General features: G+C 46.6%; 3 protein-coding genes across 3 annotated transcripts; 1 reads left to right on the plus strand and 2 right to left on the minus strand.

Moving 5' to 3' along the window:
* Positions 1-3399: 3399 nt before the first annotated feature.
* On the minus strand, positions 3400-5063 carry N7469_002202 (uncharacterized protein; the record flags this gene model as incomplete). Its single annotated transcript, XM_056641122.1, has 2 exons — positions 3400-3487; positions 4447-5063. The coding sequence occupies 2 exons, from the start codon at positions 5061-5063 to the stop codon at positions 3400-3402; spliced, it is 705 nt and encodes a 234-aa protein (XP_056503616.1).
* A 4410-nt stretch (positions 5064-9473) lies between these two features.
* N7469_002203 (uncharacterized protein) lies at positions 9474-9964 on the plus strand (the record flags this gene model as incomplete). Its single annotated transcript, XM_056641123.1, has 2 exons — positions 9474-9488; positions 9554-9964. 2 exons carry the CDS (start codon positions 9474-9476, stop codon positions 9962-9964), a joined length of 426 nt encoding a protein of 141 aa, XP_056503617.1.
* A 3059-nt stretch (positions 9965-13023) lies between these two features.
* On the minus strand, positions 13024-13296 carry N7469_002204 (uncharacterized protein; the record flags this gene model as incomplete). The annotated part of the gene is given in 2 exon segments (XM_056641124.1): positions 13024-13178; positions 13197-13296. 2 exon segments carry the CDS (start codon positions 13294-13296, stop codon positions 13024-13026), a joined length of 255 nt encoding a protein of 84 aa, XP_056503618.1.
* Between the last annotated feature and the right edge of the window lie 1313 nt (positions 13297-14609).

A 14609-nucleotide genomic window follows, 5' to 3' on the forward strand; every position in this document is an offset into this window, starting at 1 on the left:
TCGTAAATGAAACAGAGAGACAAAATTAAGGAGATTCAGTATTTCATTTGCTGACCACTGACTCTGGAGCTAACGGTGAGTAATTTCGAAGTTCACTTTGTAATAGGAATGCTTTCAAGATATAATTGGTGCCAGCAGAGCTTTAAGGAAGATACAAAGCCGTACATTGAAAAATCAAAAGTCAAATTGCCTGGTATGAAGGCCTGATGACATGCCGTAGCTCGTTCGAATTGGTACAGGGTCTCTGGGAGCCTTGCTTCTGTCCCCCACAGCATGGACAAGGGAAGAATAAGTTAAACCATATTTGATGGCGTCGACGCCTTTCTGTATCGTGGTAGTATTAGAGTTATGTTGCGATGCACGATGAAGAAAGGATCTTTGGATGCGCACCAGAAGAGATAGCCATTGCCATCAGCTCTTAGGAGCCTGGGCTCATAACTGACCAATTACTGAACGAGATGTTTATGGTGCAAGCAAGTCATTTAACAACTTGTATGAATGGGCGTTGTCGCACTCATCTGGTTCCTAGGATAGCTTATGCTGGCATGCTAGCCCGATTGAGACAAGTTACCAATCAGATTTATGATATTTACCGGCCGCCAATTTAGCTGGTATGCATAAGGACTTTGATCTAGTGTAAAGAAGAGTGAATTTGTCTTTAGTGCGGCAAGATACTAATCTCAGAGGCGAATCTGTCCAAAATGCCTTCTCTATTCAAATCAAAAAATGCAGCCTACATAGCGAAGTAGCCTAACGGCACCTCAGTTCCCACAGAACCTTACTCCAAACACGCTCTTGCAGAGATCAGCGATAAGTAGGAAAGCTCCTTCGGCCAAGTACCGAAGAAGGATATCCGAAAGGGGCATTTTCAAATTGATTGTAGCCTAAAATTAAGTGCACCTAGTAAACCTGGTATCCCAAGCGGCAACCCACCGGCCAAAGTACTCATTCAGTACCAACATTAGTATACTATTCTGGTGGCAAAGTAATTGTCGAGGATCCCTCGCCCACATGACACGAGGTCCTTCCGAGTGCGGATACTAGACACGTCTATCTCATGAAGTCTATATTCACTTCATCCCGAAAATCTTCTTTGGGAAGTGTCGTTACAAGAAGCGGATTCAATGTCATAAATCCCCAATATTGACTTTCCAGTGTACAATGAATAAGGCAGAATTGGGAAACACAGATTTCCCTGGGATGGGTTTAATGAGAAAGAAAATCTTTCCTAACCAGGAAAAAGAATTTTGCGTTGACCCTAGACCCTAGTTAAAATGAGAGACGCCACGAGACCTAGTTCCACTTACATAAATACGCTTGTTCTCACCTTATAAATTCTGTCAGTCTTTTCTAAAGGCGCAACCCCAAGACGCTATTCAGTCCTTGTACGTTCTCGCACATATCAAAGTGATCAGTGTTGTTCTCAGAAGATTGCCAATCTTCCTTATACAAAAATCTAGGATGCCTCAGTCTATAGAAGATAATTTCAGGCTTCTAAGCTTGCTAGTCGTCCCGACGTTCCATGTCTACCTGTCCTTCCGCCAGTGGAGATTTGTTGGGAGAACAAAAGCTTCTCATCGGCTTTTCACACAGTTGGTCAAAGACTTTCAGGTATTTATTTTTCATTCCAGCTTTTCACCCTCTAATTCTGTCGCCCTTTAGTAATGGTGTTGCAGAGCGATGATTGTGGCAAAATTGTCATCCTCCTGGCTTTTCACTTTCTTGGTTTCTTCGTGGAGATTGTCCTTGCTTGGATTCTGAGCCCAGTCCTTCCTCCCATCTTTATGCTCTTGTCGTTCATTTGCAGGCTGCCGTTGTCTTACTTCGTCTGTATAATCCGGGTCCGTACCTCAAAAAAGCCATCGGACTCATATTTTGATCGACAAACTTATGAACATGCTTTCGGATGTTACAATAATCAGAATTTATCACTAATATGTCCGCTGGCATTATCTTGTATGGTATCAGCACCAATAAGTCTTAGCCTCTGGTTGGGGTTCTCTTTGATTGGCATTGGAGCTCTTTATAAGGTCAATGATTTAGGAGATTTGAAGAACTGGACCCCAGATTCAGGAGATCTGGCAACCAAAGCCAGGTGTCTTGTCAGTATTCAGGGGTATCGTTGGTCCGATATTTACATCAGCCCGTTCCTCATCTCAAAATCGAATGCCGTTGGTTGCTGCCGCCAAGGTATAAACCAGACATACATCCTTCTCGACGAGAGCCTTTTGAAGCAAAATACGGACAGGATAATCTCTGTCTTAGCCCATGAGATTGGGCACTGGAGAGGAAACCACTCTCTCAAAGGACTTGGTGTGATCTGTGTAAGCATGGGTGTCAACGTCGATCTCGAAATTCGTTAATTATTCTCACAGTTTACTTCAATGTTCCTCATTATGGCCACTCACGGAGTGGGGATTCATTATCCAGCAATTTTTGCCCCTTTATTCCTGTCAACATGGTATTTGAAGCAGTCGATCTTCCATGGCTTCGAGAATCAGGCTGGTCAGTTGCGTTCGTCATCGGCGGGGAAAAAAACTAATCAATCACCAGAAATTTTCACGACAAAGTGTGGGAATGAGATCCTAACATTGCAGGGGGCGGTGTCTGTTTTGAAAGATAGGGCGCTCTCTTACGATTCATATACTCCTTATCGGATATTTTACCATTCCCATCCCACGGCGGAGAGAACTTTAGAATCCCTGGATTACCTCCCGGAAGAGGATGGGAAAAAGCTGGCATAGCAGTATGTTGCAAAGGGAAAGTACAGTGCACCTCCCTGCTGTATCTGAGTTCCATTCAATGGCCCTTCCATCTTGATTATTTTTAAATCTCGCAAATATCCTGATTTACTCTCTTCTTCGCACTTCATTTTTCGAAAGCAGGGACGACATCTAAAGAGGTTTCTAACAAGGCTCTGTGCCAGCATATAGCACGAAAAAGGCCAATTTTCGCTTACAGAAGTTACGCAAGTTTGATTTGTTAAATTGAGCTGGAGAAGCTAACCATCTGAAGCTAGGGATGTAATCGAGGCTTTGGGCAACACTTCTATGGCTTGGTGAATCAGAATACCTCTGTATGGCATTCACCAAAGAGAGGGAAATGGTATTAGTCATATTTCATTAAATTTTGTGATTTGCGATTCAGTTTTCGAAACTTGGCGACCTTGGCTGTAGTGAGAGCAGGACCCAGTAGCAATAGACCGCGAAGAAAGTGAACGCTTAGTTATGTAATATTCACAAGAAAAGCCCAGTTCCTCTCCTCTCCCCCTGACTTCGGCTTGGGGATATTGATTAGGCCCTCCACCATATTGCAATTACTAGACACAGTTCAAAATTCAGGAAAATTACTTGTATTTCTAACTTGGACTGGTACCTGAGACCGATTCCCAAGGCACAGTCAAATTGTGAGCTGGGCGAAGAATTCGCCATCTCGTGAGTGAACAGGACCCTGGGAAGGAATATTCAGCCAGTATTCACCACTCCACCTACAGTACCATGCCCTGCTTAGACCCAGAATTCTCCGTCAAGAATATACGCGGCGACTTCCCGTCAAGCGCGGCGCCCCTGCGAAAAGACAGTGGGATTGTTCTGTATGGGGCCTGCGACGGAGCTAGTGTATTGAGACGTCCACATTGCAAGCCAGAAAAATTACTTGATCTATGTATACCTGTTGATATAAATTTGTATGTTTTAGGTATATTCTCCAGTATATTGAGGCCTGAATGAAATACCAGGTAGCTACCCAACTGACGGGGGTTCTTTTATGGTTGCATATGCAGGAGATTGCCGAAAAGATGTAAAGTACGCTGTTGCTATACGTATTTAGTAGAGTTATTCGTTAGGTACAATGACATCTCGGATAGAAATTTCAAAAAACCAAATGAATGTGGGAGTCAAAACTTGAATAATTGTTTATAAAGCAGAAAAAAAGCAATAGAAGCGAATGATCACATGAATGAGCAGTAATGGCAATGGATATGGCTGTCTCCTTCCAGCTCGCCGTGGAAACGATTTAATAGGAATTGCGACGACGGTGTCCTCGAATAATGCTTAGTCGTTCTTCAGTCGCATCCACTAATATTTTCTGTAGCCGATGAAGACGTGCTTTCCTAGGAACTTGGCAGGTTTTGGGGTGCCACTTGCGATTCAGAAATCCCAGTTTCCTGTATCCTGTTTTCCTGTAGGCCCGAGCGATGCGCGGTGCAATTCGACGACGTTTATGGTTGGAGCGTTGGTTTTGGTCAGACCTGTCATGAATCGTATTGGCTCTCTGCGCTTCGTCGCACCCATAATTCCTTTCTTTCTCGAAGGCAGTCTCTTCAGAGCCATCTTTACTCCCATGATCTTGTTTAAATTTTACCCTCTCACTGCTGCTCACCTGCTCCGTTAGTGATCCTTGCTATGTACTTGGTAATGTATACAGGGCTCACAAGAGTGGGCTTACCGTTCCGGTAGAGCGGATCCATTCATCGTTTTCGACTGGCGGCCGAAGAGTGCATGTTCCAGGCAAGTTCTGCTGGCTCGTCCTTGTGTCGATGACGGGATAGGATCTCGATGCGTCTTGCTCACAGCCAGGCTGTGGGAATGCGTGCGACCTGCTGAAAGCCCAGACGCTGTTGTCACACCCATAATGGAAGGCCGCAACCTGCTCAGGTCAACTAAATCACCCATCGGCGTTCTCGGATGGATTTTCGTGGCCCGTGGTCTACGCATAAGAATTGCTGTCATTGCAATCGTTTCGAGACCATGAGAAATAGAGTCTTGACCACTAGTGACCCTTGTATGTTCTTCTGCGTAGGCACAGCTCCATTCGGCAAAAGCGTCCTGCTGCCGTCGTTCATGGATGAGCTGGTCCAATTGGAGACGCCGCTCGGTCGATAGGGCTTGATATTGATTGGCTGCAGAGATTTGAAAAGCTCGTTGATGGATCATCGTATACAAGTCGACCTGAGTGAAACACATCCAACTGCGCTCAACACGCCACCATGTCGGCTGGTGTCCTGGTAGAGGATCGGCTTTGAAAAAGAGGTACCCCTCGTACATGTGATGGGGTTGATCCATAGCTGTGGTGGACAGAACTGAATGGGTTGAAGGCGTGATTAAGTTACAGACTTTGGGAATGCTGGAATAAGCTCGAGAAGTCCCTATCACCCAATGAGCCCTTCTTATACTCTTTCCATTTCGAAAAATGGGACCTCGTTCAGGGGCAAACCTGGGTGAATTGACGCTAGATCTGACGCCGCTTAGTGATTGGCTATTGAGAACCTATACGCCTAACGTGGCGGAAACTTGCTTGATAGACACCAAGCGCGATCGGAGACAATCCGTCGCCTAGGCGAGCTAAGACCATGCTCGCCAATGCCTGAGAACAGGCGTTAGGAGGCCAAAGGTAGCATAGTGCGAAAGGGCGTTCGAAGGTAATATGACTATTTCCTCATCTCTGAGGGGTAGAGAAAGTTTTATTTCTATTCTCTCAAGACTAGCTAGAAAGGTAGGCCCGGCCGCTCCTCAAAATTATCCTAGTAGGTTGCTCGCTTCTTGGAGCCAATTCCTACCACTAGCAGGTTTTATCTATGGAATCATCGCGAACAGTGCAGGCCCGTCTTGGTAGGAAAAATACTCAGAGGAACAAAGCGGTGGGTATTCCAACATTATTCTGTAGAAAATGCCTGCATTTTTCTTACGACGAAAGCGTTTCATAGCCTCATAAGCGTTATAGAGACTCCACCAGGACTGTGGGGCTGGTATGGAATCGATCTCAATGACCATGTGCCTGTGGATGTGGGATATGGGGCATGGGATGCCGTGGATAGGTGTAGGGTCGACTTTGCATTGTCGGAAGGGACACAAGGGGTTGGTTGGGGATATTGTAGCCCTGAGTATCCATTGATGTCAATAGAATAGTTCACACTTTCGTAAATTACAGAAGAATCATGTGGTACCTGGGCTCTATTACCTGGACCTGATGCCAATCAGCCACCGTTTACATACATGTTGTATTACTGAGCCCCAAGGATGCCTCATACGCCGCATGGTCTGAAGTTTTCAATGCTGGACAATACTCGGTTGAATGAAGAATGAATGAAGGTAGACGATGTCACGATCATGATGTGTCGATGCTGCGTTGGTTCGTGGTGCGTTGAAAATGACCAGGCCCGATAAATTAGATAGGGAGGAACTTGCGAGGAGAAACAGGGGATGTTGAAGTGGAGCTCGTCTGTTCACTTTCGTTTCGTTCTTGCCGCACAGCTTCTTGTGGTACGGCTGCAGCAAGAAGCAAATCGAGGACGAGGGCGGCGGATGGGGCCGCAGTTAGCCTTCGTGTGAGCCGATGAACCCGGATAGTTGGCGCTGGTGAAGTAGATCAACAAAGGCAGAGGGTGGCAGAAGGAAGAGTATTGATAATACCTGGTTATGAAGTGTGAAAGGGTGTAGTTTGACGGTGTTGTGGATAGAGAAAGGTTTGCCTGGCCTATGAAGTTTCCCGTTCTGTCCCCGACCCTCCTCCAGGGCATTCTCACTTACCCAAGCGGTTGGGTCCCTTCACGCATTTACAGGCAAAAATTGACCACAGTATTGACAGCTACCTAGGTTGAATGACCATTCGCCGAGACCAGGGCACACAATCAGGCTCCAGACAAATACGGTATGAATTTGTACGTTTCAAATAGTATGGTGGCGATAACCCGCAGGGGAGGGGAAACATTGGGCTGCTGCCCTCCCGTAGAACCGTCGACCAGCGAACGACGAAGAGGCCATGGTTGGAGACGTAGCGTATCAAGAGGACAAGGTTCCCTAGCGACCGTGGAAGAAAACAATTAGCATGCTATTTCTTTCAGAATTGTCAAATTTGCAGTCGGTTCCAGATGACCAGGCTCAATTCACGAAGCCCTTTACCAATCCCCGATGACATATATGCCGTGGGAACAGGTGGCACAGCTCCTGCTTGTATGAACGGAAGAAAGAATAACACCAGGAGGCAGCTTAGGCGTACGAAATGACTTGGTTTACAAGTCAAGCCTATATCAAGTATTCCCTGCTCTGGCGGATGAAAGGGTTCGGTTTCAACATCACCCTTCGTTCTCTGATCATTATCCCTCCGGCCGGTATGAGTTAGCTCGGGGGAGCGATAAGAAATCGTTCCCTGGAAAGCTCTAGCCGCATAGAATGTTTTATATACTGTGGATAGTAGATGCTACCACGATGAAAGGTTGAGCAACCAGAGGTGTAACAGGCAGGAATCTGGCTTCGAGGTCGTCAATCCCACAATCCAAAGTACCTGTTTCCTCGTCTCGGACTGCTGTGGTTGAATGATGAATGCATGTAAGGTGAGCTTGATATCGGGGGTAATTGATCTGATTGGCTGTTTATAAATTGTAGAAATATAATTTAGTGCTGTGTGTTGTAAAGGAGAGACGCTCTTGGTAGACGAGGCGGCCGTTCCATTCCCTTTCTGGCCATCCTTTTCCACAATATCCTATCGCACCATCGCACCATCGCACCATCGCACCAAATTATCCTTTCATCTCCCATCTTCTTTACATATTTGCCCGCTATATCTATAACGAGGACGTTTAACTGGCTCATATGTAAAGATATCCCCGGGATCCTTAAGCTAAGTCACAGGCAAACCGCTGGAGGAGTTCGACAGACTCTGTACATCAGTACACCAGAGAGGGCCAGTACGCATGACGCAGGTATCAGTAGGCCAAAGGAACGCCTCAAAAGCAGTTACAAAGAGAACTAACAGCTTTCTGTATTCCTAGTTCTTCCCCGTGCATCAAACGACACCGAGCTCCACTGCCTTGACCCATTCTGAGGATCGAAATCAAGAGCGACACCAAGTACAAAAGGAGTTGAGCGGAGATTTGTCACCGGTGATATCTGGATATAGTGTTTACAAATTGGGGTCCTTGGAGAGCATTGCGTCGCTGCTTTTTAGCCAGGATGGACTTCCAATTCGACAGCAGACCTGGGTCGCCGTCCGGTGGAAATGGAGAAACAATTCCAGCACCTTGAATTAAAGCTTGAGCAACCTCAAATTTACCAGGGCCAATTTTAGACAGGCACAGCGAGCATTGGAGTCCAGTGTCAAGGTTAGTTGTCACTTATACACGCGTATTTCGACGTCAGAATCATTGACGAGCCAGTAATAGCCACCAGCGACCCCTCTAAACGCCCACGATTATACCTTTCTATCATTAAGGGCGATCCCCGCTACATATCCTTCGTTCACACTTACGATAAATGAACCTTCGAGATAGCCACCAACTCCGCGGAGGGAATGCATAGAAACGGCCGTCAAGGTCGATTAGGCTGCGAACTATCTAGGGAGTGCGATAGCACATCACCCCCAAGCGGCTATGGATGGGCTTCGCATACAACGTCGACGGGGAGTCCCTCCAAGCTTGTCTCCAACCCCATCGCGGCGAATAAGGGTATGAGAGACTGCAGAGGGCGCTGGGCTAGCATATCGAGGGCAGCATGGTTGGAACCCACCACGAGGCCTGACAACTTCGTCGTCTTGCCACACGCTGCACACCATGCGAGGGCTCATTTGGTCTACCAGTGGATTGGCTGATAGATCTAACCTGGAAAGGACTGCTACTTCAACACGAAATGTTTGACAACGGTCTACTGTGACATACTAGCAAGAACAGACAAGCATGATATAGTGGAAGCATTGCCATAATTTTAGATTGGCGAACGGTGTCCTGCTTATTTAGACAAGCAAATTGTTTAGTTCTGGAATTGGTATGGTTAATCGGAAAATGAACCCGCGTTCAGCTCGAGAGAATCAAACTCACATACGAGTAGAGAGTACGGTAGCACCAGTAATTCACGTGCCCCAAACCTTAGGGGAAAGGAAGTGCTGACCATGCCTTCGGCCGAAACTTGGCCACGATGAGTAGATTCTCTCGGGAACGTGATGACCGTCAAGCTATTGCCCAATTAGTACCCAGAGCTATAACCCATGTCCCTAAGCGAGCCCCTCTTCGCCAGCGCCAACCGGCTACTCGGAGCTACCAAGACTGCCGATGGGTGGGCCCGGGGATGGTTTGCACAGGAGCACTATTGACTTCTCTGAACCATCAATTGGGATTGTCCGGGATTGGATCAGGCAGATCCCACGAGGTATAGGAGCATATGTTATTTCAATACAAGTTGTCATACCTATTTTCCCTTTTGTGGACCGGTTCCTTCGGGTCCTCGGAAATCTCTAGTGGGGTCGGATTGCCTATCAAGTTGAACTGGCATTACCAGGCTATTTAAAAGCTTTCAACCTACTTACGGCCCTTCTTCCCCTGTCTTATCATTCTTTGTGAAGCCTGATTCGATAGAGGCAAGATACATACGTTATGTGCAGGTATTTTTGTTAAAGTCTATTCTTATGGTACCTGCTCCCACTGAGACTATTTCAGAGCAAATAGGATCCGGGTTTGAGGCCATAGACTCGAACATTTTTCCAACATGTCTCATCTTAAAGTAAGCAATCCATTCTATCTTGCAAGCCCCTCGGCGTTTGACACATTACTTATGGATGTCTCCAGATCATTCGCGCAAAGCACCCACCCTCGACTGACCCCATTCAATACCTCAGCCTGAGAGGACTTGGACATACAGTTGTCTTGGTTGTTCCTCTGCTCGATGGACATACGGACCTAGTGGTTGATGGAAAGTACGAAAATCAAGTAGCCGGAGCATTCGGGTCATATACTTGCACTCGCTTATTGGAATCGGATCCAATCATTCAAACCTCTCAAGGTTCAAATCACGAAGAGAGATCTCTGAATGCCATGATTTTGTTCGTGGATAGATGGAGAGCTGTTCGAAGCACAGTGCTTGATCTTCGGAATAACCTGCTGGAAAATGTTTATGAAAGTGAAATTGTACGGCTGGAGAACTTACGGGAGCATTATCAAAAGCAAGCTGTCAAAATTCCGCAATGGCTTAATGCTTGATCTTTGGACAACTTAATTACCCGGAGAAAATACCTCTGATATACTGATTAGATTCCATGCCAAAATAATACAATTTTCATTCTTTCGCAGAAAGAAGAATGTAGATTTTGGAGGCTATGAAGCCCGCCTTTCGTCAACGAAGTTGGAAGTGGAGATTGTTTGAATCCTTCCTCATTGGTTATTGAGATATTTGTTAAATGGGTAAGTCCCCTTTCCGTTACTTGTGTTAAGTTCATGCCAGAACACTGTCGAATCTCTAGAGGGTATTGCCTAATGATATGCTAGGGGGTGGAGAAGAAGCGTACGGGTGCACGTTGTTAGTGATAGAGGGACGCTTCTAGGACCGACAACCTGATAGACAGAGTAAAATAACCAGTAGTAGATCACATGAAGTGTCGTATAACAACGCGATCGAAAGTGGCATCATACACGGGCTGGTAACGTAGTAACAATCAAAATAGCTGTCCGCGTTATTCGGAATGCAGCGTGATCACTACACCATGCTCCCAGGAGCCCTTCAAACCTTCATTCGTACAAAGATCAGCGTTGACCTTTAGCCCTAGCGGACAATGACCGACGTTTATTTTTGAACTCATCTAGATAGATACTGATCCTACCACAGAAGGGCTACGCAAAAAGAGCGGAGATAATGCTTGTGAAGGCAGTTGCAATTGCGCCAAGCCAATTATCTACATACGATCGAACATGCCCATTCGTGGCAAAAGAGTGTTCGGTGGGTGGCCTAGAGCTATCTCAGCTCTGCTAGAGTGAGGTAATGGTCGGCCTACCTCGTGCTAAAATGGTTGAACTGCCGGGGCACTGCCTTTCTAGCCCGGGTTGGTTCTCGCAGGTCCCAGGAGTAAGTTAGCCCCCACATGCTATCGGGGATTGGAAAGCTGCAATTTCATTATGAAATATGAGATCATAATCTCATGCATTTCATCAGTCAGTAGTTCATGGTCCTACAGCCCATCCCGGGGATACTGTCTCTGCCAGAATACTATCGGTGTATTATATCCAATTCCAGATAGATACACCAAAGGTTTCACTTTGTTCCTGAATCCTGAAACAGAACCATACCAGTAGAGGATCATTTGACCTAACAGTTTGAAAGGACATTGTTTATCCGTACGGTAATCGTTATCGACCACACCTGACACGTTCGTGGGCGAAATCTGGGTGGTAATACATCACGTCTTCCTGTGCCCTCAATTGAAACTCGCCAGATCACCAATCGGCATCGTCCCAATAGGATGACAGCCTAGAATCTAGAACACATATTCGCGTCCTATTCCAAAGAGTGTCGATCGCTGTGGCTGGATCTGGTAGCCCTGTTATTTCTATTTCGTGACTTGATCGAAACTTCGGCAAGTGCTCGGAAAAGACTTATAACCTAATGTCATTTGGCAAGTTCAAGTAAACGCTGCCTCCCCTGGGCCACCGATGCAGGCATGTCGGCATGGCAATACAGTAGCATCTATGGGAGTTCTACATGTGGTTATAAGCCCCGTTGTCTAATCTGCAACATTTACTCTGGTTCCTGAACTATGAAACGTGGCGTTGGGGCCATCCAATAAACGATAGCGAGCTACCCACCCTAGGATCACATTGTGGGAGTATTTGCTATGGTGTCGCTGGTGTAGAGCTATGAGGTTGCCTCTTCATTTCATAGAAGCGTTGCAAGTAGCTTTAAATCGTCAAGGCAAGTTCCAACTTGCCTTCCATAGAGACCAGCAAACCTGCAATCAGAAGCCATTCACATTCGTTACGATTATTCTTCTAGCCAGTCTGACATATTGCCAGTAAAGCTACATTATGGCGTAAGCTCTAAGTACCTTGCGCTTGATTACTTTTGCTGGAAAATTTTACTGACTCTCGCAGACGTGGCGCTTATGATACAACAGGTGTGAAGAAGCCCGGTGCTCCTCTGCCACCACCAAAGTGATACCAACCGCCTATCCTGGGGTGTTATATGATGAGAAATGGGAGCTGCGGCAAATCTCAATGCTCATGTAGCAGGAAGATGCTAAATGCCCTTTACTTCGTGTTTCATCATTAGCTGTTCGCTCAAGGAACCTGGTTTTGATTGGTCTTTTGTTATTGCTACTGTTGGCCTGTTCAAGCGAACCTTGTACAGTATGTATAATTATTCTTCGGGAAGTTTAATTTGTGCCATCTGTGCTGCTAAAAGTCTTGCAATCAATATGGTTTAGCTTCAATGACTTTTTGCGAAGTAATATTGCAGTTCCAACGCTTGAACGGCGGCCTTTATAATGTGAGTTTGACTGGGCCGTATGCCACCTGCTGGAGTTTTATGAGGGAGAGAGATATCCCAGCCAAGAGGTGCTGTTCCCAGTAGCGCCATTCTGTCTGTAGGTATAATGGTTTGACTTTTGTGCTCGACGAAGGAAGAACCTTGGTTCGGTTTGTGAATATTTTCCAGGGATTCCTCGAGGCCTGTGGCGTACAGTGGCAGCATCAGTACGATTGCCCTTGTATCTGAGGCGTTCAAAAATTCTTAAATGCGTACTTGATGGGATGGTAATCGCCGCCGGGTTGGCTCCTATCGTAGTCTATCGAGGCCGTCCTTTTGCTCCCCGAGACCAACTGAGTATTCACCGGGAGCAGGGCGCTCAACGGCAATATTTCCCTCCCAGGTCTCCACATAAGTACTGCAGGAGATTTAATGTTTTGAATATCCAGGTAAGTAGAAACCAGAGGTATCGTTGGGCTGCTGCCCTTCCTGTAGAATCACCGGTCAGAGACTGACTCTGGAATCAGGAAGGAATACTGGAGCGGACGTCGCGGTGTGATGGGAGGGGTGAGACTCTTCTAATCACTTTCAAAGACAATATCATTAGCATTTATGTTCCTTCAGGTTGACCAAAGTCGTCGTGCATTTGGAATATTAGGCCGAAACCACAGGACCCCTTTACCAACCTCCGAACGCCATAGATCTCCTGGGAATAACCGGCATCGCAGCTTCCACCAAAACAATCAGAAGAACGATACCACCAGGGACAAGGAATGTAAGAGAAGACTTGGTTTAGAAGTCAAGCTCATCCGACGTGTAGCCCTCTCTCGCGGATGAAGTCTTCGGTTGTAACATCACCCTCGGATCTTTGATCACTGTGCTCCCCAACTCGTGCAACTCGTCGAGGTAGCTCGGGCGAGCGATAAAGGTTCGCTTGCTGGAAAGTAGTCATGGGGCTGTCTAGGCTGTTCTATAGACCGTAAATGTCAGAAGGTGCCGTGATCAAAAGTGGTGAACCAGGCAGGAATCTGGTAGTCGAGGCTGTCGATCCCACGACGCGAAGTAAAGGGTTACTCATCTTGTATGGCTGTCTCTATAAGATATCTATATATGAGGGAGCCCCATGTCAGAGGTTGCCGATTTGTTTGGCTGTTAGTAAAGGTAATTCGAAGTTATGTGTTGTAATGGAGAGAGCCTCTTAGTAGACGAGACTGCCGTTACACTCCCTTTCTGGCCAGCTTTTCTTCCACAAACATTCTATTACACCCGATTACGTCTTCAACTCACACCGTATCCACATATCACTACCCCATATCTCCCGTTAGGACGTCTGGCTGGTCCATGAGGACTGAGCTCATCGAGAATCTTAATCCAGATCACAGGCAAACGGCTGGAGGAGTTCAATGGGCTCCGTGACCCAGTCCTCAAGAAACGGGAACGGCCTGTAAACCTGATACAAGCATCAATATACCAAACCAAAGCCTCCAATACAGTTGCACAGTTATCTAACAGCTCTTTCTATTCCTAGTTCTTCCTCGTTCATTAAACGACGCCGACCTTCCCACCCCTTACCCATTCTGATTATCGAGTCCAAACGTGACAGGAAGTGCAAAAAGATGAGGATCCTGATCCTGTCATCGGAGGCAGTTTATTGGGTTAACACACTTGATTCATTGAAGGGCACTGTGTCGCTGTCTTCCAGTCCTACCGAAGGCTTCGATTTCGACAGCTGGCATGCGTCAAGGAGTGATGGACATGGAAGAACAACCCCACCAGCAAATTGGAATCATGGCATAATACCTTCAACCTCACCGAGGTGAAGGGTAGACAGGCACACGGGACTTGATAGCTGGTGTCAGATGCATTTGCCATTCTCATCGCCGTTTGACAAGCACCGTTTGACACCGAGGCCGTTGAACAGCCAGCTACGGCCGCCAGAGAACCACCTAGATGTCCCTGATCGTACCTGTCTCTCACACAGAGCAACCTCCACTACTTATTTTTAATCGAGACTATCATAAACCGACCTCCGATACCAAGAAGCCGTGTACCGACCAACCGATGTAAAATCCACAACGCGGAGGAAAGAATATACAGAAACATATGCCGGGACCATCAAGGCTGGTTCGGCTGCGGAATAGCTGGAGAAGAATATATGGCAGAAACTTCAGACTTGACTATGCGCAGGGTTTGGATATTAAGTTAATGGGGTGTCCCTGCGAGCTTGTCTCCAATCCTATCACGGCGAATGTCCGGGATATGAACGAGAAGCCAACACAGCTTGCTAGGGCATTGAAAAGGTTCCTTCTCCGGTACAGATCATCGAGCCCGTAGGGTAAAATACCATCCAGATGGTTCAGGAAATATTGCAAAGTGACTCTTGCAGCGTAC

Source organism: Penicillium citrinum (assembly GCF_028827155.1).
Source record: "Penicillium citrinum strain IBT 23319 chromosome Unknown utg000002l:1.0-3833315.0:1.0-3834789.0, whole genome shotgun sequence".
NCBI lineage: Eukaryota > Fungi > Ascomycota > Eurotiomycetes > Eurotiales > Aspergillaceae > Penicillium > Penicillium citrinum.